A 20,957-nucleotide genomic window follows, 5' to 3' on the forward strand; every position below is an offset into this window, starting at 1 on the left:
AAATAATGGAAATAAAAAGTTATAAAAAAAAATTAAAATAAAAAGAAAAAAGAAAGAAATTAAAAAGTAAACTTGTCATTATAGAGTGTAATTATCATCAATTCACACCTCATCTTGAGAATTGGATAGTATAATTATACCTCTTAAATTATATCTAATTTCATGGTGACCAACTAATTATTTGACCAGACAAATATGGCAATTGTGTAATTACATCCGAATCTATTTTCTAGGTGACTTTCCAAACCAGCTGTAATTGCAAATTGAAAATGGCTATGCTGTCCTATTTCTTCAAATAGGAGGAATGGTTCTAGTTGAAAAATCAAAAGGTAAGCGAAGTAATTACAAGTGAATTACCATTGATTGCAAACTTGCAAACACCACGTAACCTTATGTCATTTCACGGGAACACACACTGTTGTCTTTTTTCGTCCATAAAAAATACACACACTCCCCTTTCACACTCACTCTTCCCTTCTTCCTTCTTCCTTCTTCCTCCATTTGTCCTAGCTTACTCTACATTCTCTTCCTAAAATCCTAATGGAGCATCCCTTCTTCATCAATGCCCCCCCCTCTAACCGACCTGAAGCATTGCGTTGGCTATTCATTGCTGAAAAACTCTTAACGAATCGTGACCTAGTCGGCAGCAAATCATTCGCGACCCGTGCACGTGAATCCGACCCAACATTAGCGCCTGCTACCGACCAAATACTCGGCATCGTTGATACTTTAAGCGCCGGCGACAAAAGGATAAACAACCACCACTTCGACTACTACTCTATTCTCCAAATCCCTCCTAACCAAACCCAAAATGCCGACTTCATCGCTGATCAGTATCGCCGATTTGCTCTTCTTCTCAACCCTCAGAACAACAATTTCCCCTTTTCGGATCAAGCTTTTCGCCTTGTTGTTGATGCATTCTCAGTTCTTTCTAACCCCTTGAGAAAAAGTATGTATGATAAGGAGCTGGGTTTCTTCCTTAACCTTTACCCAGTTGCTTCTACACCTACCCCTGTGAATTTTGTGCATCATAGTGCGTATCCTTCATTACCCAGTTCAAATGCAGACCAAATGTTTGTGAGTTTGGCCAGTCAAGATCAAGGGTCACATGCTGCTGGAGTGAGCTTTAGTAGAGACCCAGAAGCTGGAATTTCTATGCCAGTCAAATTTCTGACCCGTGAACAAGAAACTGTGACCTCTATGGCAGGCTCGGTTACAGAGCAACAACATCAGCAACCACAACAACCTGTAACATTTCTGAGACAACAGGCACAACCACCAGTGACGTCTATTTCATTTTCTAACACAGATGAACAACCTGCGACATTCTTGAGTTTGAACCAACCACAGCCGGTAACCTCTGTGAGAAGCTTAAATACAGAAAACCCACCATTTGGTATCGGGTTGAGCTCGACACGAGGGCCAGAACCGATGGTTTCTGTAGAGCAGCATGGGAATCAACAACCCCCAGAAAGGAATGAGAATGTGGTAGGGAACAATGAAAACAGGTCTGCTAGTACTAGTGACAATGTGAGTAATGCCAACGAGAAAGAAGGAAATGTAGATGCTTCAGATAATAGGATACCCAGTTTCTGGACTGCATGTCCTTATTGTTATATTATGTATGAGTTCCCTTTGGAATATGCTGATTGTACTTTGCGGTGTCAAAATTGTAAGAGGGCTTTTCAAGCTGTAACAATTGCGTCCCCTCCACCAATTATTGATGGAAAAGACGCTTATTTTTGTTGTTGGGGATTTATGCCTTTAGGATTGTCTTTGGAGAATTTTGAGAGAAATAGAGATAATGGTTCGAGCTGGTCTCCATTTTCGCCGATGTTTACTTGTCCGCATGCTGGGGGGGATGGAGGGAGTAATATACATAATCGTGTTGTTGGAGAACAGAGTAATGTGGATAATCTTGGCGCTTTGCATAATGCAGGTGCATCGATCAGTGGGGATGGACGAGAGCATTTTGCTCCAAGAATATACGTTGATGATGATGATGATGTGTTTGTTGAGGTGTCGGAGGCAGGCGAGGAGTCTGATGAGGATTGGAATCGGAATAAGGAGAGGAACAAAGCGAAGAGTGGGAAGCGGAAGAGTGCAAGGACGGGAACCCCAAGTAATAATGCCAAGGAACAGCAAGCTGTTAAGGCTAAGAACGTTGAAGGGAACAATGATGTCAATTTGCAAGATGGTTTAGCAACTCAAGATGGTGTAGAAATGTCACATGTTGTGGCAGTTGAGTCAAATAAGAAAGGTATTGCAAGTAAGACAAGAAGGCAACCTGGCACGGACGCAAAACACTTTGGGAATTTGGATTTGAATGTGGAGTTCAGTAATGATGTTGAAGAGCCTATAGTTCAGATAAGCGACGAAAATGAAGCAGGAGAGGGAGAGGATGACACTGTTGAAGTGATTGGGTTTTTTGAAGGTCTTGATGAATTTCTTAGCAGTCTTCCTATGCTCAATGTTGTGGATGGTGATAAGGTTGAGGCTGCCTAGTGAAGTAAGATACTTCTTTTATTGTAGTTATAGCTTTAATTTTTGTCTTTTGTATGCTGTAGTTAAGAATGGTGTAGAATTACTCAGGCATCGTCTTAATATTTCTACTGTAATGCTAATGTATAACTATTCTCTTCCGAAATAGCTGCAGGAATCAGTTTATTGCTTCTATTTGCATACTTAATAATCTTAGTTCTTTTTCAAAATATATCTCTTAATTCGTCCTTTCCCAAAAAATTATCTTTTCATTTTTAAGAGAGGAAATGGGTCTGTAAATGGCCTCATTCGCCCACTTTCTGAGCATCGGAAAACAAAGTTGAATTGCAACTTGAACTCCTGTCTATGTCAAAAGTAAGTATTAGTCTATTTTTGCAGGCAATTGATAGTGCTATTTTTCCTTTTGCTTATCTGGAGCTAGAAGTTGAGGATCTTATTGGTTAAAAATATTTATTACAGTGTGATAAATACTTTTAACCAATAAGATCCTTAACCTGTGGCTTCAGCTAAGCAAAAGAAGTAGTCATTGCACGTTGACGACAAAATATTTTGTTACTTTAGTTCTGTCCCTTGTTACTACATGCCATATCAATATTTTCAACATCTTTAATTCTAACCTTTCGGTCGGCGTTGCTCTGAAATGCTAAGCTTCAACTTAAGCAAAACACGCAACGCTAAGCTCCAACTTAAGCAAAACACTCTCATCTGTCACTACAACAACAACAACAATCCAGTATAATTCCACTAGTGGGGTCTGGGGAGGATAGTGTCTACGCAGACCTTACCCCTTCCGATAGACCCTCGACTCCCTCCCTCCAAGAACTCCCCACCTTGTTCTTGGGGTGACTCGAACTCACAACCTCTTGGTTGGAAGTGGAGAGTGCTCACCACTAGAGCAATCCACTCTCATCTGACTGTACTCTGCAAATATTCATCCGTTTTATTTTATATGTGATTGGTTGCTTTGATTTTGAAGTCCGTTAAAAACTGATTCAGCTAGTTGATTATGATCTCCCAAGTATTTTACAATGATGTATCCATGTTTGAGATTGACTGCTGGTTTTGATGTTTCTTCTTCATATTCTTAAATGGTAACCTTCTTTAGCTGATACATATATGCCGCTCACATAGGCATGGGGCAAGTAAAGCACACATAGGACGTGAGTTAGAATTGAATTAGAACGCTTTTAGGTAAACTTCAAGATAGTAATTGGGTAGCAAGAGATGATAGTATGTGCATGCTTAATAATATGAGAAATCCTTATACTTAAGAGAGTTGCGAAGTATTATTATGTTGAACGGGGTGATCCTTTAGGCTAAAAAATTTAGGACCCCATACATGATTGCTACTTGTACACTTGTTTATTGAACTTAGATTGGACTAGGATATACATTGTAATTCTCAAAAGGATTGTACCAATCACTTATTAGTTGATAAGATACTTCTTTCATATGTACAATGTTTTTGATTACTTGTTTCATCCTATAATTTAGTTAGTCATTTTGGACTCCCTTTTTTTCTTTAATTTATATGATCACATAGGGTAATTATAATTCGATAATTCACATAGTGTAAAATTCGTGTCAGGAGCCACAGTTGTGGACCTCAAAATATTTCAAATCCGTTCTCTTTGAGATAATTTGAGCCCTCATCCGATCTTTGATGACACATACTAGTTAAAACAGAGTTATTTGAAAATTGGTTCTCTAACACACCTTAAAATCACTAGGTGACAACTCTTCTCTTTTAATACCCATCTAAAAAAGTTGTCACACGTTGAAACCCGCTTTCGCGAGAAAACGGGGCGCGATACCTGGACCACTAGGTTAGTTTGGTATTGGGGTAAGAAGAATAACGACGATATCTGGAGCGTGGGCTGCTCATCCATATAGGGATCTAAGTCTATTTGAAGGCCAGAAGCATCTCTGGGTTATTTTGTATTTGTATTAAATCTGTAACTATTCTATTTGGGCATGTAATAATATGTAATAACGAACAATGGGGGAATTAGTGAATGTGGGGGCTGGGATACTTTAATCCTCACATGAATAGGTAGAAAATATGCCTATAGGGTCTAAATGTCTTACTTGACATGCTCTATCTTTGAATTATCTGTGTATAGACAACATGCCTGTAAGGCCCCGCAAAAATTTTACCTAAAACCCGGTTTCGTGGCGCTGAGGTAGAGAAATGTGATTGAGGGTTACGGACTTTGTGGATTGTACAATACGTCGGGGAGTTGAAGGAATCATTTTGCAGACCATGGCATTTTTGCGGTCGCTATGCGATCGCAGAACCACTTTGTGGGCCGCAGAGAAGCAGAACTTGAGCTAAGTTTTTGGACCATTATGCGGTCCATTATGTGGCCGCATAATCATTTCGTGGGCCACACAATCCATCGTAGATCCAGCATGAGAAAACTTCGGTGCGGTCCATTATGCGACCGCAGATCCGTCGCAAACCTCTCCAGCCCTGCCTAGTTTTTGGGACCCTTTCTACGGCCCCCTTTGCGGGTCGCATACCTGTTTTGCGGTTCGGTCTGTGACCGTAAACCCGGCTTTGTAGAGTTTAAATTTTAAAAAATTTCACCCGATCCTATTATTATAAAAATAACTTGGGATTTATTTTGGATGGTCCTAACTGATATTTTAGAGAGAGGAAAATGGTCTAGAGTGGGGGGGGGGGGGGGATTCTTAAGCTAATTGTTCATCAATCTTTACTCAAGACTTGGAGAATTCACAAGAAAAAGTCACAAGGTATTCATCCAAGAGGTAAGGTTCCATGCCATAGTCTTCAATTTCGAGTTTGGGGTAGAAGATGGGTAAATGGGAGTGTGATTCTTAGGTATGGGGGTGTTATCTATGCATGCATGTACCAACAAAGTTGTGGGAAGGTTGTTGAGCTCAAAATTATAGATATTGGGTTGTGGGACGAAGGAATTCGCCGTAGGAGGACCTTGAAATCATAATGCCCACCTAGTGTTTGATAAAATGCTCAAATGAGCTAAAACCCCAAGTATCTTCCTAATTATAGTCCAATTTTTGTTATGTATCTAAATAGATTGAGGTTGTTAGAATTCCCGGATCATTGTAGTATTTAAGGGAGCTCAAAACAAGGTATGTTGGACAAACTCCTCTTGTAGAATCGAATCCATGATGTCCTTGTAAGTTGTAGTTATGATTGGCTCAAGCTCTTATGTCTCATGTTCCGAGTTGTTTCTTATAAACTTGACTATTCCGAATAACTCTGTGTCGAAAGTTATATGTTCAAAATGTATTCCGAATGCTCTTATCATATTGTGTTATTCTTCGAGATTGTATTCAAATGTGACCATGTGTCGAAATATTATGAATTCAATTATGTCTCAAATGCTAGTTATTATACCAGGTTGTGGAAGAAAAACCAATGTGTCTAAGACTCTTATTTGCTCATATGTGTACTTAAAGTCCTTGATTAAAAATGTCTTATTGTTAATAATCCATGCCGATGTTTGAAAAATGAAAGGAGTGGGCATGAAATATGAAATACGGCCAACGTGCCAAGAATGATATTACATTTGGGGCCACTAGTGCCAATGAAATGAAAAGATGAGTAAAAACTATGAAATGAGCTGAAAGTCCTTTATATAATAAACATTTGGGAGTATGGTTAGTCAACGAGTCGGGGTAGGTTGAAATGACCTAACCCTGAAACTACACGTGCTAGTGTAGGTGTGTATTGTGGTTTTTCCCTTTGTTTGGGATGAGATTGATGTGATGAGATTATTCCCCTTAAATAGGATGAGATGATTGCTAGAAAAAGTGATGTCGATCCACACAACATTGTGGTGAGACGGCTTAGCCGGTCGGGTCGAGATCGAACTCTATGCCGCACACATGGTGGTGATTGTGCTTGAGATTGTGATTGAGATAATGATTTAGAGCTTGATAGTGATTGTGATTGTGGTTGATATCTTTGGGTGAGACGGCCTAGCCGATCGGGCCATGATCAGACTCCATGCTAAAGTCTTGGCATTGTTTGAGGCTCCCATTGACTCTATGATTGTTCTTCCTTGTTTTATTACTCGTTCTATTGAGAGGGTGTTTAGTCATTCACACTAGTACTATTCCATATGTACTAACGTCCCTTTTGCCGGGGGCGCTGCATCTTTAATGGATGCAAGTGGTTTCATAGTAGGCGGGTTTGATCAGTGATAGCGGTACACCCTCTTCCCAGCTCACTTGGTGAACCCCACTTTATTTCGGGGTCGTGTATCATTTGTTCCTTGTGTATTATGTTTTGAGGTATAGCCCGGGCCTTGTTGCCGGCACTATCATCGTACTCTTTTATATGTATTAGAGGCTCCGTAGATATAGTGTGGGTTGTATGTTGGTTTTGGGAAAGTCAAACTAGTAATGTTGTATTTGTACCACTTGTTCCACTTCAAACTATGAAAGTGTATGTATTTTGAGAACTTATAAATGATGTAACTAATGGTAATGAATTGGTGTTGCGCACATGATCTTCTCCTAGTCTAATTAATGAAATAGATCTTCTTTTTGTTCATGAGTGGGGTCTAATTAATGAAATAGATCTTCTCTTTGTTCATGACTGAGGTGGGGTAGAAGGTATTGTACAGTCATGCTCGGCCGGGTTATCGCGGTTGAGCGCCGGTCACGCTCCCCGAGGTCGGGGCGTGACAAACTTGGTATTAGAGCCTAAGGTTTTAAAGTGTCTTAGGAAGCCGTGTCTAGTAGAGCCCTTCTTATCGGTGTGTTGTCGACCACATCTATAATTTGGAGGCTACTTGGATATTTAAGAATAACACCCTTCTTTGATGTTCTAGATTTTACGATAAAGTTGATTCTAAGACTGTTCCTCCTCTAACTCGTGCATTGCTCTAATTTTCAGTATATGGCGCCTAGGAAGAAGGCAAGAACTGGCCAAGGAGCCAATGCCATCCCAGGAGTGGCAGTTGATTCTATACTTGATGATGCGGGTGAGCACCCGAGGGGTAGGGATATTCCGCCTATTACTACACCGCCTGATTCTACTACTCCTGCTCAAACTGCATCAATTCCTACACCTATTGAGGGTGCAACGGTTCCTCCAACTGATATTCCAATTCCACCTCCAGCCCCATCTTTCGACCCCGATGTTTCTGAGGGGGATCTTACGGGAGTCATACAAATGTTGGATCAGATAGTGGCTTCTCAGGCCTAGAGATCGAATGTTACGCATACTTCTTCCAGTTAGCTAGGGGATTCTGCTAATTCCAGGGTGAACCAGTTTCTTCAATTAGATCCTCCAGTGTTCACGAGTACTAATCCCGAGGAGGACACCTATGACTTCATTGATGAGATGCACAAGACACTTCGAGTTATGCGTGCTACTGAGACGGAAGCAGTGGAGTTGGCTTTCTACCGCTTGAAAGAGGTGGCATTGTCACGCCCCAAACTCATGGAGCGCGACCAGCGCTCAACCGAGTGAACCCGGCCGAGCAAGCCTAATAGATTTCCTTCTACCCAAACTCATCCATGAATAAGGATAACACATATTTTCGTTAATTAGACAATAAGGTGATCATGTCTATAATACCAATTCATTACCATTAGTTACTCCACTAATAAGTCTCAAAACGCGCGCACACACACACACACACCCCCCTTCATTGTTCAAAGTGGAACAAGTGATTTAATCACAACACAACTTGTTTAACACTCCCAACACCCATACACAACCCACACTAGTCTACGGAGCCTCTAAAAATACCAAAGAGTACAATGATAGTGCCAACAACAAGGCTCCGGCTATACCTTAAAACACGATAACACATACGAAACAAAAGATGCACAGCCCCGGAATGAGATGGGCTCACCAAGTCAGCTGGGAAGAATGAGCACTGCTATCACTAGTCAATATCCTCCGCTGTGGAACCACCTGCATCTATTAAAGATGCAGCGCCCCCGGCAAAAGGGACGTTAGTACATGTTGAATAGTACTAGTATGAAAACCAAACACCAATTTAAGAACTTGGAAATACAATATGAACATGATGAACCAGGGCGATAATAGAATAGCATAGATAGCCGGTTAAACCAAAACAAGCTTATCAAGAGATGTCATTAACATTTATATAATTCAAGATGAGATCATCTGTAACCATTTTCACACAAAGCGGCCCCACCGCCTCACCCCAATGTATGCAGGTGGAGGTGTAAATACAATATCAAAACTCTACTCAAGCGGCCCTGCTGTCTCACCCTAATGTATGTGGGTGGAGGTGTAAACAAAATACCCATTTTCACACAAAGCGGCCCTGCCGCCTCACCCCAATATATGCGGGTGGAAATGCATCAACGATAGCAATACCTACACAAAGCGGATGTGCCGCCTCATCCCAATATATATATGTGGGTGGTGGTACAACAACAATACCAAAATCATACACAAAGTGGCCCTGCCGCCTCACCCCAATATATGCGGGTGGAGGTGTAACCCCAATCACGATCTCTACACAATTTGGCATAATAGTTTTCCACATAAATCATGACTTGGAATCATAACACGTAGATACACAATCCATAGTTTGGAACACATCCTCAATTTATAATACAATATCATGAGAGCATTTGAAACACAAATTAAACATATATCTTTGTCACAAAACTTATTCGGAATACTCAATTTGTAATAAATATCTTGGAACTTACAAGGATATTGGGGGTTCCAATTCTTAAAGAAGAGTTTAGCCAACATACCTCAATTTAGCTTCCTTAAACTTTAAAATGTTCCGAAATTCTTAGCAACTTCAATCTATTTTAAAAATATAACAAATTGAACCAAAATTAGGAAGATGATCATGGTTCTAGCTTATTTGAGCATTTTATCAAACACTAGGTGTGCATTAAGGTTTCAAGGTCCTTTTATGGAGGATTCCATCATCCCACAACCCACTCTTTACCATTTTTAGCTCACAATCTTCCTACACCCTTTGATAACACACGCATGCAAAATAAACAACTTCCATACCCAAGAATTGTCTTGCTAATTACCCATTCTTATGTAAATTTCGAAATTAAGGGCTAGGGAATAGAATCTTACCTCTAGGATGAAGACCTAGTGAGCTTTCCTTGTTAATCTTCAAAGGTTTGAGCAAGAATTGAAGGACAATTTGTTGAAGATCACTCTCCCACTCTAGGGCGCTCTCTCACTCTCTAAATATCAGGTTTTAGCTCAAAAATGGTCCATGGCGTCTATTTAATCGAAGTAGGGTCGGGTTAAAAAAATCCAAAAATGAAGCTCCGGAACAGGGTATGCGGTCGCATATGCGACCACATAATTCTTATGCGGTCTGCAGAATAGGGCGCATAATTGCCTTCTAGAACTGGGCAAATCTGACTCGGTCTGCGGTCATTATTCGGCCCGCAGACCTGTTGTGCGGTCGCATAATGCACCGCAGAACTGGTCAGCGGTCGCATAATGCGCTGCAGAACCTTCCTCCCAAAAATCTCAAAGATGGATATGCGATCAAAGTGCGACCCGCGAAATGGTTTTGTAGTCGCATAATGGGCCGCGGAAGTGACATAAAAAATGGCCCAGAAGACTGTCTCACTCTGCGACCATTATGCGGTCCGCAGAGTGATTCTGCGGCCGCATAGTGGGCCGCAGAAGTGCATTTCTTCTGCCCAAATTTTTCCTTTACTCCTCAATGCATTGTTCGACCCAAAACGTCCGAGCTGCGGCGAGCAAGCTCGCCGCGAAGAATTTATATAATCCTCAAACATGTAAGCCCAGTTCGGCACCACGAAGCATTATTTTTTTTCTGTGCAAAATTTTACGGGGCCTTACAGGCATATTCCTGGTTCGAGCTATGGGAGGAGTTCTGTGAGAAGGGGAGCCCTCCGGCGAGGTGGATTGAGTTTGCCGATGCCTTCATTGATCCTTTCTTGCCTACCGAGACAAAGGCAGCCCGCGCCGCTGAGTTTGAGAGCCTGAGGCAAGGTAGCCTTAGTGTGTGGGAGTACCATATGAGATTCGCGCGCCTGTCCAAGTATGCTATTTATATGTTGCTCACTATGGAGGCTAGAGCGCGCCAGTTCGTGTAGGGCCTCAGCCCCTTGGTTATTAATGAGGCTGCTACTGCCGCCTTGAATTCTCATATGAACTACGGGAAGATGGTGGCAATTGCTCAAGCCACAGAGAACCGCAAATTGAAGAATAGAATGGAGCGAGAGGGTAGAAATAAGGCCTGATCCGCGGGTAACTTTGGTGGTTCTTCTGGTAGTGGTGGTGGTAGGTCGGCATTTAGGGGAGGGTCATCAAGGCCATTCCAGTCCTTTGCTTAGTATTCAGTCAGTGTACAACCATCAGGGCCCCAGTCAGCAGTAGTGGAGCCGTTTTAGGCCCGGTCAGGGTAGTAGGGAATCTTACCAGCAGGGTCGGCCTGGTGGAAGATTCCAGCAGCAGAGGAGGACCCCATGCCCTAGGCGTGGGAAGATGCACTTAGGGATCTGCTACATGGACTTACCCATATGCTACGGGTGCACGTTGAGAGGCCACATTCAAAGGGATTATCGTTCGTCCTGCTAGGGTGAGGGCAGGGGTACGTCACAGCCAGCTAGTTATGCAGTTATTACATCCGCAACACCTCCTCCAGCTCGAGGCACTCCAGCACCCACAGGGGGTGGTGCAACTAGGAGTGGTACACAGACGGGAGGACCCATCCGTTTCTATGCTATGAAGGGTCACCCGAGTTCAGAGGCTTCTCCAGATGTTGTCATAGGCGTATTGACTGTCCAATCTCATGATGTATATGCCCTTATTTATCTCGGTTCCACTTTGTCCTATGTCACTCCTTATGTTGCTATGGAATTTGGGATAGAACCAGAACAACTTCATGAGCCGATTTCTGTATCTACTCTGGTTGGTGAGTCTATTGTGGTCGCGAGGGTTTATAGGGATTATGTTGTCATGGTGCATGGTCGGGACACCATGGCCGATCTCATTGAATTGGGGATGGTTGATTTTGATGTAATAATGGGGATGGACTGGCTTTATTCATGTTTTGCTAAGCTTGATTGCCGAACCAGAACAATTCGGTTTGAATTTCCAAATGAGCTAGTTATTGAATGGAAGGGGATGATGTGGTGCCGAATGGTAGGTTTATTTCTTACATTAAGACCACGAAGATGATCAACAAGGGGTGTATTTATTATTTGGTCTGGGTTACAAACACAGATGCTGAGGCACCTATACTTGAGTCCGTGCTAGTGGTGAATGAATTTTCGGAGGTCTTTCTTGATGAGCTCCCTGGGATCCCACTAGACAGGGAATTTGATTTTGAGATTGATATGATGCCAGGCACGCAACCTCTATAAAATAGCACCGGCAAAATTGAAGGAGCTAAAGGAACAATTGAAGGATTTGCTAGAGAAGGGCTTCATCCGGCCGAGTATGTCGCCTTGGGGCGCACCGGTCCTCTTTGTAAGGAAGAAGGATGGGTCACGGAGAATATGTATTGGCAATAGGCAGCTCAACAAGGTCACGATCAAGAATAAGTTCCTACTACTAAGGATAGATGACCTGTTTGAACAATTGCAGGGTGCTAAGTACTTCTCCAAAATTAATTTAAGATCTTGGTATCACCAATTGAAGATCAGAGAGCAGGATATTCCGAAAACAACTTTCAGGACCCGGTATGGGCACTTTGAGTTCCTGGTGATGTCTTTTGGGCTAACAAATGTCCCAGCATGTTTCATGGATCTTATGAATCGAGTCTTCAAGCCTTTTCTTGACTACTTTGTGATAGTATTCATTGATGTTATTCTAGTATATTCACGAAGTAGAGGACCACGCCGATCATCTCAGGGCAGTTCTGCAGACACTCTATCAGCACAAGTTGTATGCAAAGTTTTCGAAGTGTGAATTTTGGCTTGAATCCGCCACATTCTTGGGACATGTCGTCTCCCGAGAAGGAATTAAGGTTGACCCTCAGAAGATTGCAACGGTGAAAAATTAGCCTAGACCTACAACTCCAACAGAGATTCACAGTTTCTTGGGCTTAACTGGGTATTACAGGAAGTTTGTGGAGAGGTTCTCTACTCTTGCCTCTCCGTTGACTAAATTGACGCAGAAGGCGGTTAAGTTCCAATGGTCAGATACTTGTGAAAAGAGCTTCCAAGAGTTGAAATCAATATTGACTACGGCACCGGTGTTGACCCTACCAAAGGGTACAAATGGGTTTGTGGTATATTGTGATGCTTCAAGGATCGTACTTGGGTGTGTATTAATGCAACATGGCAAGGTGATAGCTTATGCTTCTAGGCAACTCAAGAATCATAAAAAGAACTATCCAACACATCACTTAGAACTTGCAGCAGTGGTATTTGCATTGAAGATTTGGCGTCATTATTTGTATGGGGTCCGTGTGGATATATTCACGGACCGTAAGAGCCTTCAATATATTTTCAAGCAGAAGGAATTGAATCTGAGGCAGAGAAGATGGCTTGAGTTACTCAAGGATTACTACATCAATATTCTATATCATCTTGGGAAGGCTAATGTTGTGGCAGATGCTCTTAGCCGGAAATCTATGGGTAGTTTGGCTCACTTAGAGGCATATCAAAGGCTGTTGGCCAAGGAGTTTCATCGGTTGGCTAGTTTGGGAGTTCGCCTTGCGAACTCCAGTGAAGGAGGGGTGATTGTGCAAAATAGGGCTGAATCATTGCTTGTTGTGGAAGTCAAGGAGAAGCAATACAACAATCCATTGTTGGTGCAGTTGAAAGAAGGGTTACATAAACATAAGACCACGACTTTTTCTCTTGGAATGGATGATGGTACACTAAGGTACCAAGGGCGGTTATGTGTTCCAAATGTAGATGGTCTTCGGGAAAGAATCATGATCGAGGCTCACAATTCTAGGTATCCCGTGCACCCGGGCTCTACAAAGATGTACCATGACCTTAAGGAAGTCTACTGGTGGAATGATATGAAGTGGAATGTAGCGGACTTTGTGGCAAGATATCCAAATTGTCAGCAAGTGAAGGTCGAACACCAAAGGTCCGGTGGGTTGGCACAGAACATAGAAATTCTGATGTAGAAATGGGAGATGATCAATATGAACTTTGTGGTTGGACTACCTCGCACGCCTCGCAAGTTCGACTTGATTTGGGTGATTGTGGATCGACTCACGAAATCAACACACTTATTACCTGTTAAGGTTACCAACACAGTATAATATTATGCTCAGTTGTATATCAAGGACATAATCAGGTTGCACGACACTCTAGTTTTTTTTATCTCAGATCGAGGGGCATAGTTCACGGCTAATTGTTTGAAGAAATTTCATCAAGGTTTGGGTAATCAGGTATATCTTAGTACATCCTTCCATCCATAAACCGATGGGAAGGCATAACGGACTATTCAGAAGCTCGAGGATATGTTGCGCGCTTAAGATCATTACAGAACGGTTGAGAACTACCCAGAGTCCTCAGAAGTCCTATTCGGATGTGCATCGCAGGGATTTGGAGTTCAAGGAGGATGATTGGGTATTCTTGAAGGTTTCCCCCATGAAAGGTATAATGCGGTTTGGTAAGAAAGGGAGGTTGAGTTTGAGGTACGTTGGACCGTACAGAATCATTTAGAGGATTGGTCGGGTGGCTTACAACCTTGAACTCCCTCCAGAGATGTCTTTAGTGCACCCAGTGTTTCACGTATCCATGTTGAAGAAGGTGGTTGGAGATCCGTCGCATATTATTCCTGTTGAGACTATTGAAGTTAATGAGAAATTGACTTATGAAGAGATTCCAGTTGCCATTCTTGATAGACAAGTCCGTAAGCTGAGAAATAAAGAGATTGCCTCCGTGAAAGTGCTATGGAAAAACCAACAGGTCGAAGAGGCCACTTGGAAGGCTGAGAAAGAAATGAAAAAGAAGTACCCTCATTTGTTTGAATAACTATGTATTTGTGAAGTTGTGTTCTATGAAAATGTTAAGAGTTTACCTTGTGTGAATTATGTTTCACTTGTACAGTTAATGTTAAGGGTGATCCTTTTTGGTAATATATTGCTCATGAGGCCACGACTGGTGTAGTTTTCATGTTATGTTGTGTCGTTGGATTATGTATATGTTGTTAGGTTTGGTTTCTGGGGTTCTCTGACAAACTGCTCTTGTAGAATCGAATCCATGATATCCTCGTAAGTTGTAGTTATGATTGGCTCAAGCTCTTATGTCTCATGTTATGAGTTTTTTCTTATAAACTTGACTATTCTGAATAACTCTCTGTCGAAAGTTATATGTTCAAAATGTATTCCGAATGCTCTTATCATATTGTGTTATTCTTCGAGATTGTATTCAAATGTGACCATGTGTCGAAATATTATGAATTCAATTATGTCTCAAATGCTAATTATTATGCCAGGTTGTGGAAGAAAACCCAATGTGCCTAAGACTCTTATTTGCTCATATGTGTACTTAAAGTCCTTGATTAAAAATTCCTTGTTGTTGATAATCCATGCCGATGTTTGAAAAATTAAAGGGGTGATCAAGAAATATGAAATACGGCCAACGTGCCAAGAATGATATTACATTTTGGGCCACTAGTGCGAATAAAGTGAAAAGATGAGTAAACGACTATGAAATGAGCTGAAAGTCCTTTATATAATAAATATTTGGGAGTATCGTTAGTCACCGAGTCGGAGTAGGTTGAAATGACCTAACCCCAAAATTACACGTGTCGGCGTAGGTGTGTATGTGATTTTTCCCTTATTTGGGATGCGATTGATGTGATGAGATTATTCCCCTTAAATGGGATGAGATCATTGCTATCAAAGGGTGATGTCGATCCACACGGCATTGTGGTGAGACGGCCTAGTCGGTCGGGTCCAGATCGGATGCCATGCCGCACACATGGTGGTGATTGTGCTTGAGATTGTGATTGAGATAATGATTTAGAGCTTGTTAGTGATAGTGATTGTGATTGTGGTTAAAGTCTTTGGGTGATTCGGCCTAGCTGATCGGGCCGTGATCGGACTCCGTGCTAAAGTCATGGTGGTATATCGGTGCTAAAGATCTCCAAACCTAAAATAATGTAATTTACATGAAATCTTATCTTGCTCCCAACTTGATGTCTTGGCATTGTTTGAGGCTCCCATTGACTCTATGATTGTTCTTCCTTGTTTTATTACTCGTTCTATTGAGAGGGTGTTTAGTCATTCGTACTAGTACCGTTCCATATTTATACTAATGTCCCTTTTGCCGGGAGCGCTGCATTTTTAATGGATGCAGGTGGTTCCACAGCAGGCGGCTTTGATCAGTGATAGCGGTACACCCTCTTCCCAGCTGACTTGGTGAGTCACACTTCATTTCGGGGTCGTGTATCTTTTGGTCCTTGTGTATTATTGTATACGATTAAAATCGGGCCCACGCGATTTTACTGTTTCACTGAGACCGAGAGTTTGCATCGAAGGATGACTCCGAAGTGGATTGGATAGAGGCACAAAGACAAGGTACCGAGATCAAGATTCGAGGCACCTACCAAGATCGAGGCCGACGGCAATCGAGACCAAACGAGACAAGCATCGAGCAATACTGAGGATAGCGTAATAACGGAATAGCGAGATACCTGCGACTGGTCGAAGATCACGGCAGAAATCTCTGAACGGATCGAATCAAGACCGGTTGTTTAATTAATCATGGATTTTCCTTCTGTAATTAGAATTTTCCTTTCGAAAATCCCCAAGTACAATGGGACCACCGATCCAAATGAGCATGTCACCTCCTATACATGTGCGATTAAAGGAAATTATTTAGAAGATTATGAGATCGAATCAGTTCTACTAAAGAAATTTGGAGAAACTCTATCGAAGGGGGCAATGATATGGTATCACAATCTGCCACCTAATTCCATCGATTCCTTTGCCATGCTTGCAAACTCTTTCGTAAAGGCACACGCTGGAGTAATAAAGGTTGCGACTAGGAAGTCGGACCTCTTCAAGGTAAAATAGAAAGATAACGAAATATTGAGGGAGTTCATATCTCGGTTCCATATGGAACGCGTGGAACTACCACCAGTCACAAACGATTAGGCTGTTCAAGCTTTTACTCAATGTTTGAACGATCGGAGTTCGGTGGCCTTATGACAGCTAAAGCAGAATTTCATCGAATACCCAGCAGTAACCTGGGCCGATGTACATAATCGATACCAGTCGAAAATCAGGGTCGAGGATGATCAATTAGGGACCCCTTCCAGTTCCTCTTATCCGATCAGGCACGTTGGAAAAACTCAGAGAGATATCGACAGAGAACCTCGGTCGAACAAAGACCGATATCAACCATACAATGCAGATCGTAGAAATAGCGGCCCAGGACACAATCCCATCCGAAATGATCTAAGGAACGATCGAGGACAGAGTTCTCAAGGGCTCATGAGCAAAAACGGTTTCGATAAACGGGCCGATCCCACAGAGGCACCACGATTATTAGAATACAACTTCAGCATCGACACATCAGGTATTGTGTCAGCCATTGGGAGAATCAAAGATACTAGATGGCCCAGGCCCCTACAGACCGATCCATCCAAAAGGAACCCCAATCAAATATGTAAATACCATGGTACACATGGTCACAGAACCGAAGACTGCAGACAACTAAGGGAGGAGGTAGCCCGTCTATTCAACGAGGGTCACCTTCGAGAGTTCTTGAGCGACCGAGCTAAAAATCATTTTAGAGATAGGGATGCAAACAGGAAAAACGAACAGAAAAAACCACATCACGTGATTCACATGATCGTTGGTGGGATCGATATTCCACAAGGGCCTGTTTTCAAATGCACTAAGGTATCTATCACCAAGGAAAAACGAACTTGAGACTATGTACAAGAAGGCACTTTATCATTCAAGGATGAGGAAGCACAAGGGATCTCACAACCCCACAATGATGCATTGGGTAATCTCTATCCTTGTGAATACAATTCAGGTTAAATGTGTTTTAATTGATCCAGGAAGCTCGGCCAATATTATTCGATCAAGGGTTGTGGAGAATCTCGGCCTACAAGATCAGATCCTGCCGGCAGCTCAAGTTCTCAATGGTTTCAACATGGCAAGCGAAACGACTAAAGGAGAAATCATTTTACCAGTGAATATAGCTGGGACTATTCAAGAAACCAAGTACCATGTGATCGAAGGCGATATGAGATATAACGCCCTGTTCGGAAGACCCTGGATTCATAATATGAGGGCAGTCCCTTCAACACTTCACCAAATGCTGAAGTTCACAATACCGGATAGAATAAAAACGGTGTACGGGGAACAAAACACTGCCAAAGATATGTTCGCGGTCGACAAAGTGATACCAATATCGACACTTTTGTCAACAAAAGGATCAGAGTCCAAAGGAAAACAGGAAGCTAAATAGCAACCACAGCTGCCAGCCTCGACTTAATCGAAGAAATAGGGAACATATGAGGACGATGACCATTAGATCCCTAAAATACCCGAGCCCCTCGGGACCCCGTTCGAACAGACCAACAAGTCCCAAAACACAATACGGACCTACTCGAGGCCTTAAATAACACATAACAACATCAAAATGATGATATGTTGATATATGACTTGTTGGTATTTTTGTTTGAGGTCCCAAGGGCCTCGAGTGTATTTCGGATGGTCGACAGATTGGTTATTGGTTTTTGAGAGCTGCTGGTGTGAATTCTGCTGGTGTTTCCGCACCTGCGGAATGGGAGTCGCAGGTGCGAGGCCGCAGGTGCACTTGGGAAGTTTGCAGGTGCGGACAGTGCTGGGCTAGGCAGGATACGCAGGTGCGAGATAGTGGTCGCATCTACGAGCCCGCAGGTGTGAGACCTGGGGCGCAGATGCGGAGAAGAGAATGTTGGTCAATTTTCGCAGAAACGGAGTATGAGCGCATAGGTGCGCTTCCGTAGGCGCGGGATTTGGAGCGCAAATGCGGAAAATAGGAGGCTAAGGCTAAACCGCAGGTGCGAAGGCTTGGCCGCATCTGCGAGACCGCAGGTGCGAGACCTAGCCGCAGGTGCGGAGGCTGAGAGTTTAAGTGATTCTCGCAGGTGCGAGGATGTTGAATGCAGGTGCGGTCCCGTAGGCGCGGAAAATAGGCCGCAGGTGCGAAAGGCCTGGGCAGAAAGTATAAAGGAGACTTCGCAAATTTTGGTTCATTCTTCACCGTTTTCAGTCGGTTTTGGAGTTTTTGGGAGTGATTTGAAGAGGGATTCAAGGGGGTTTTCATTGAGGTAAGTTGCTTGAGCCCTAATACTCGTATTTATGGTGATTTTCCATTGTTTAATCATGTAATTAGTGGAAATTAGGGGTGAAAATGAGGGGTTAGGGCTTGGGATTTTGGAGAGTTTAATTTAAGGATTTGAGGGACCGTAGCAAATGTAAAGTTGCATATTTTGTTGAAACTATATGATAATTATGAGTTTTAGAAATGAGTTTCTATAAATTGGGCGGAATGCCATGTTTGGACCTTGTGCCAGTGCTGTTTGGACCCTTAGGGGCCTTCTTCTTATTATCCTCTCACTGTTTTCGATTGAAAATCTATACTCAGTAATGGTTATACCTGTTTACTGCATAACTCAGTTTTGATGCATACAAATGTTGTTTTGGGCTGAGTACTCTATTGTTTTACTGAGAGCCCGAGTGGCTGGAGAGGTTTACGACTGAGTGAGGCCGAGGGCCTGATTTGTGAGGATATTTATGGGATTGGGCTGTACGCCGCAGCATGTTTGATATAGGCCGAGGGCCTGATTGATTTATGCCATGATTTGGCTTGATATAACGCTTGGGCTGAAGGAGCCCCTCTGGAGTCTGTACACACCCCCAGTGAGCGCAGGTGCCTACTGTGTGCGAGTGTCGAGTGCCGAGTGACTGGGAGGCATGAGTGATGGTAAGGTATGCCTGAGGGGCTGTTTACGAGTGATTGTGAGGTATGCCCAAGGTTGTATACGAGTGACTGTGAGGTTTGCCCGAGGGGCTGTATATGAGTGATGTTTTGCCCGAGGGGCTGTTTATGATTTCATCATTTTTGCTCACCTTTGCATTGAGCCTTTGTTTGAAATCTGTTGAAAAATATCTTTAAATGATTTTCCTAGAACTGGGTTTAAACAAGATGTTTTGATTCAAACCCTGATTTTTAAAGCATGTGGTATTTTACTGAGATTTCATGATATGAACTTCATATACTTTATTGCTCGTCACTACTGCTCAGTCTTTATTTATTGTTGTTACTTACTGAGTTGGCGTACTCACGTTACTCCCTGCACCTTGTGTGCCGATCCAGGTATAACTGGACATGGTAGCGGCTGCTGACTATTCTTGTTGCAGATTTTCTCGGGGATAGCAAGGTAGCTGCCTGGCGATCGCAACACTACTCTTCTCCCTCTTATCTTCCTTTAGTTGTATTTAGCTATTTTTCAGACTATGTTAGTCTCGATATTATCAGACAAATTATAGTAGATGTTCATGACTAGTGACACCCCGATGTCGGGCTTTTCTTTTCCGCACTTTTGTTTTGATTTGAACTCCTTTACGAAGATTTTAATGTTAAATAGCCTTGAATTTTTATTTGAAATGAAAATATCGGTTTGTTTTGGAAATGAGTCGGCTTGCCCAGTTCCACGACAGGCGCCATCAGGACAGGGTTAGTTTGGGTCGTGACAGTTACTTACCTCAATCCGAGCAAATCTGTACTCCAATATACCCTTGCCTCGCGAAACGGCTTCCGAATTCCCCGAATCTAGCCATAAACAATGCAATAAAAACAATACAGGCTAAAGGAATTCAACTCCATAAGAAAATACTAAGTTATCAATCAAAGTCAAAAATCGGCTCAAAGGCCGGCCCCTGGGCCCACATCACAAAATTCGATAAAAGTCACAAAACCCAAAATCTCACTCAACCACGAGTCTACCCATACCAAATTTATCAAAATCCGACACCAATTCGTCCCCAAAATCAACTCTCCAAATCCCTAACCTCAAACTCCCAATTTACACTTTAATTACACACCAACTTAGTGGGAAAATCAATGGGGAAGCAATATTATTGATCTAAAATAAGCACAATGGACTTACCTCAAGAATCCCCTCGAAAACTCTCTCAAACATTGCCTAAACCGTGCTTGAAATGTTTGAAATGAAGCCAAACTTGCGAACCCTTGTTTTAATAATCTGCCCAGGCTTTTCGCACCTACAGAACCGCTTCTGCGGAAGCCAATTAAATTCCTCAGGCCCGCACCTGCGCTCCATGATCCGCACCTGCGGAGCCTCTTCTGTGGCCTTCCATCCACTTTTGCGGAAATAAGCCTCTCTCTCAATTCCGCATATGCGGAGCCTCGCTCGCACCCGCGGGCTCGCATATGCGCTAAATTCCTCACACCTGCGCCCTTCCCAGGCCAGCCCAGCTCCTCTTCTGCGTAAACCCAACCGCGTATGCGGCATCGCAGGT

General features: G+C 42.7%; 2 protein-coding genes across 2 annotated transcripts; both read left to right on the top strand.

Annotated features, from left to right (window-relative positions):
- The first annotated feature begins 418 nt into the window (after positions 1 to 418).
- LOC104085364 (uncharacterized) lies at positions 419 to 2,676 on the top strand. The gene has a single exon (XM_009589377.4). It carries the CDS (start codon positions 541 to 543, stop codon positions 2,503 to 2,505), a length of 1,965 nt encoding a protein of 654 aa, XP_009587672.1. The 5' UTR covers positions 419 to 540; the 3' UTR covers positions 2,506 to 2,676.
- Positions 2,677 to 17,352: 14,676 nt separating this feature from the next.
- On the top strand, positions 17,353 to 17,895 carry LOC138907758 (uncharacterized). Its single transcript, XM_070198367.1, has one exon. It carries the CDS (start codon positions 17,353 to 17,355, stop codon positions 17,893 to 17,895), a length of 543 nt encoding a protein of 180 aa, XP_070054468.1.
- Positions 17,896 to 20,957: the final 3,062 nt, after the last annotated feature.

This window comes from Nicotiana tomentosiformis, chromosome 3 (assembly GCF_000390325.3).
Source record: "Nicotiana tomentosiformis chromosome 3, ASM39032v3, whole genome shotgun sequence".
NCBI classification, from domain to species: Eukaryota; Viridiplantae; Streptophyta; class Magnoliopsida; order Solanales; family Solanaceae; genus Nicotiana; species Nicotiana tomentosiformis.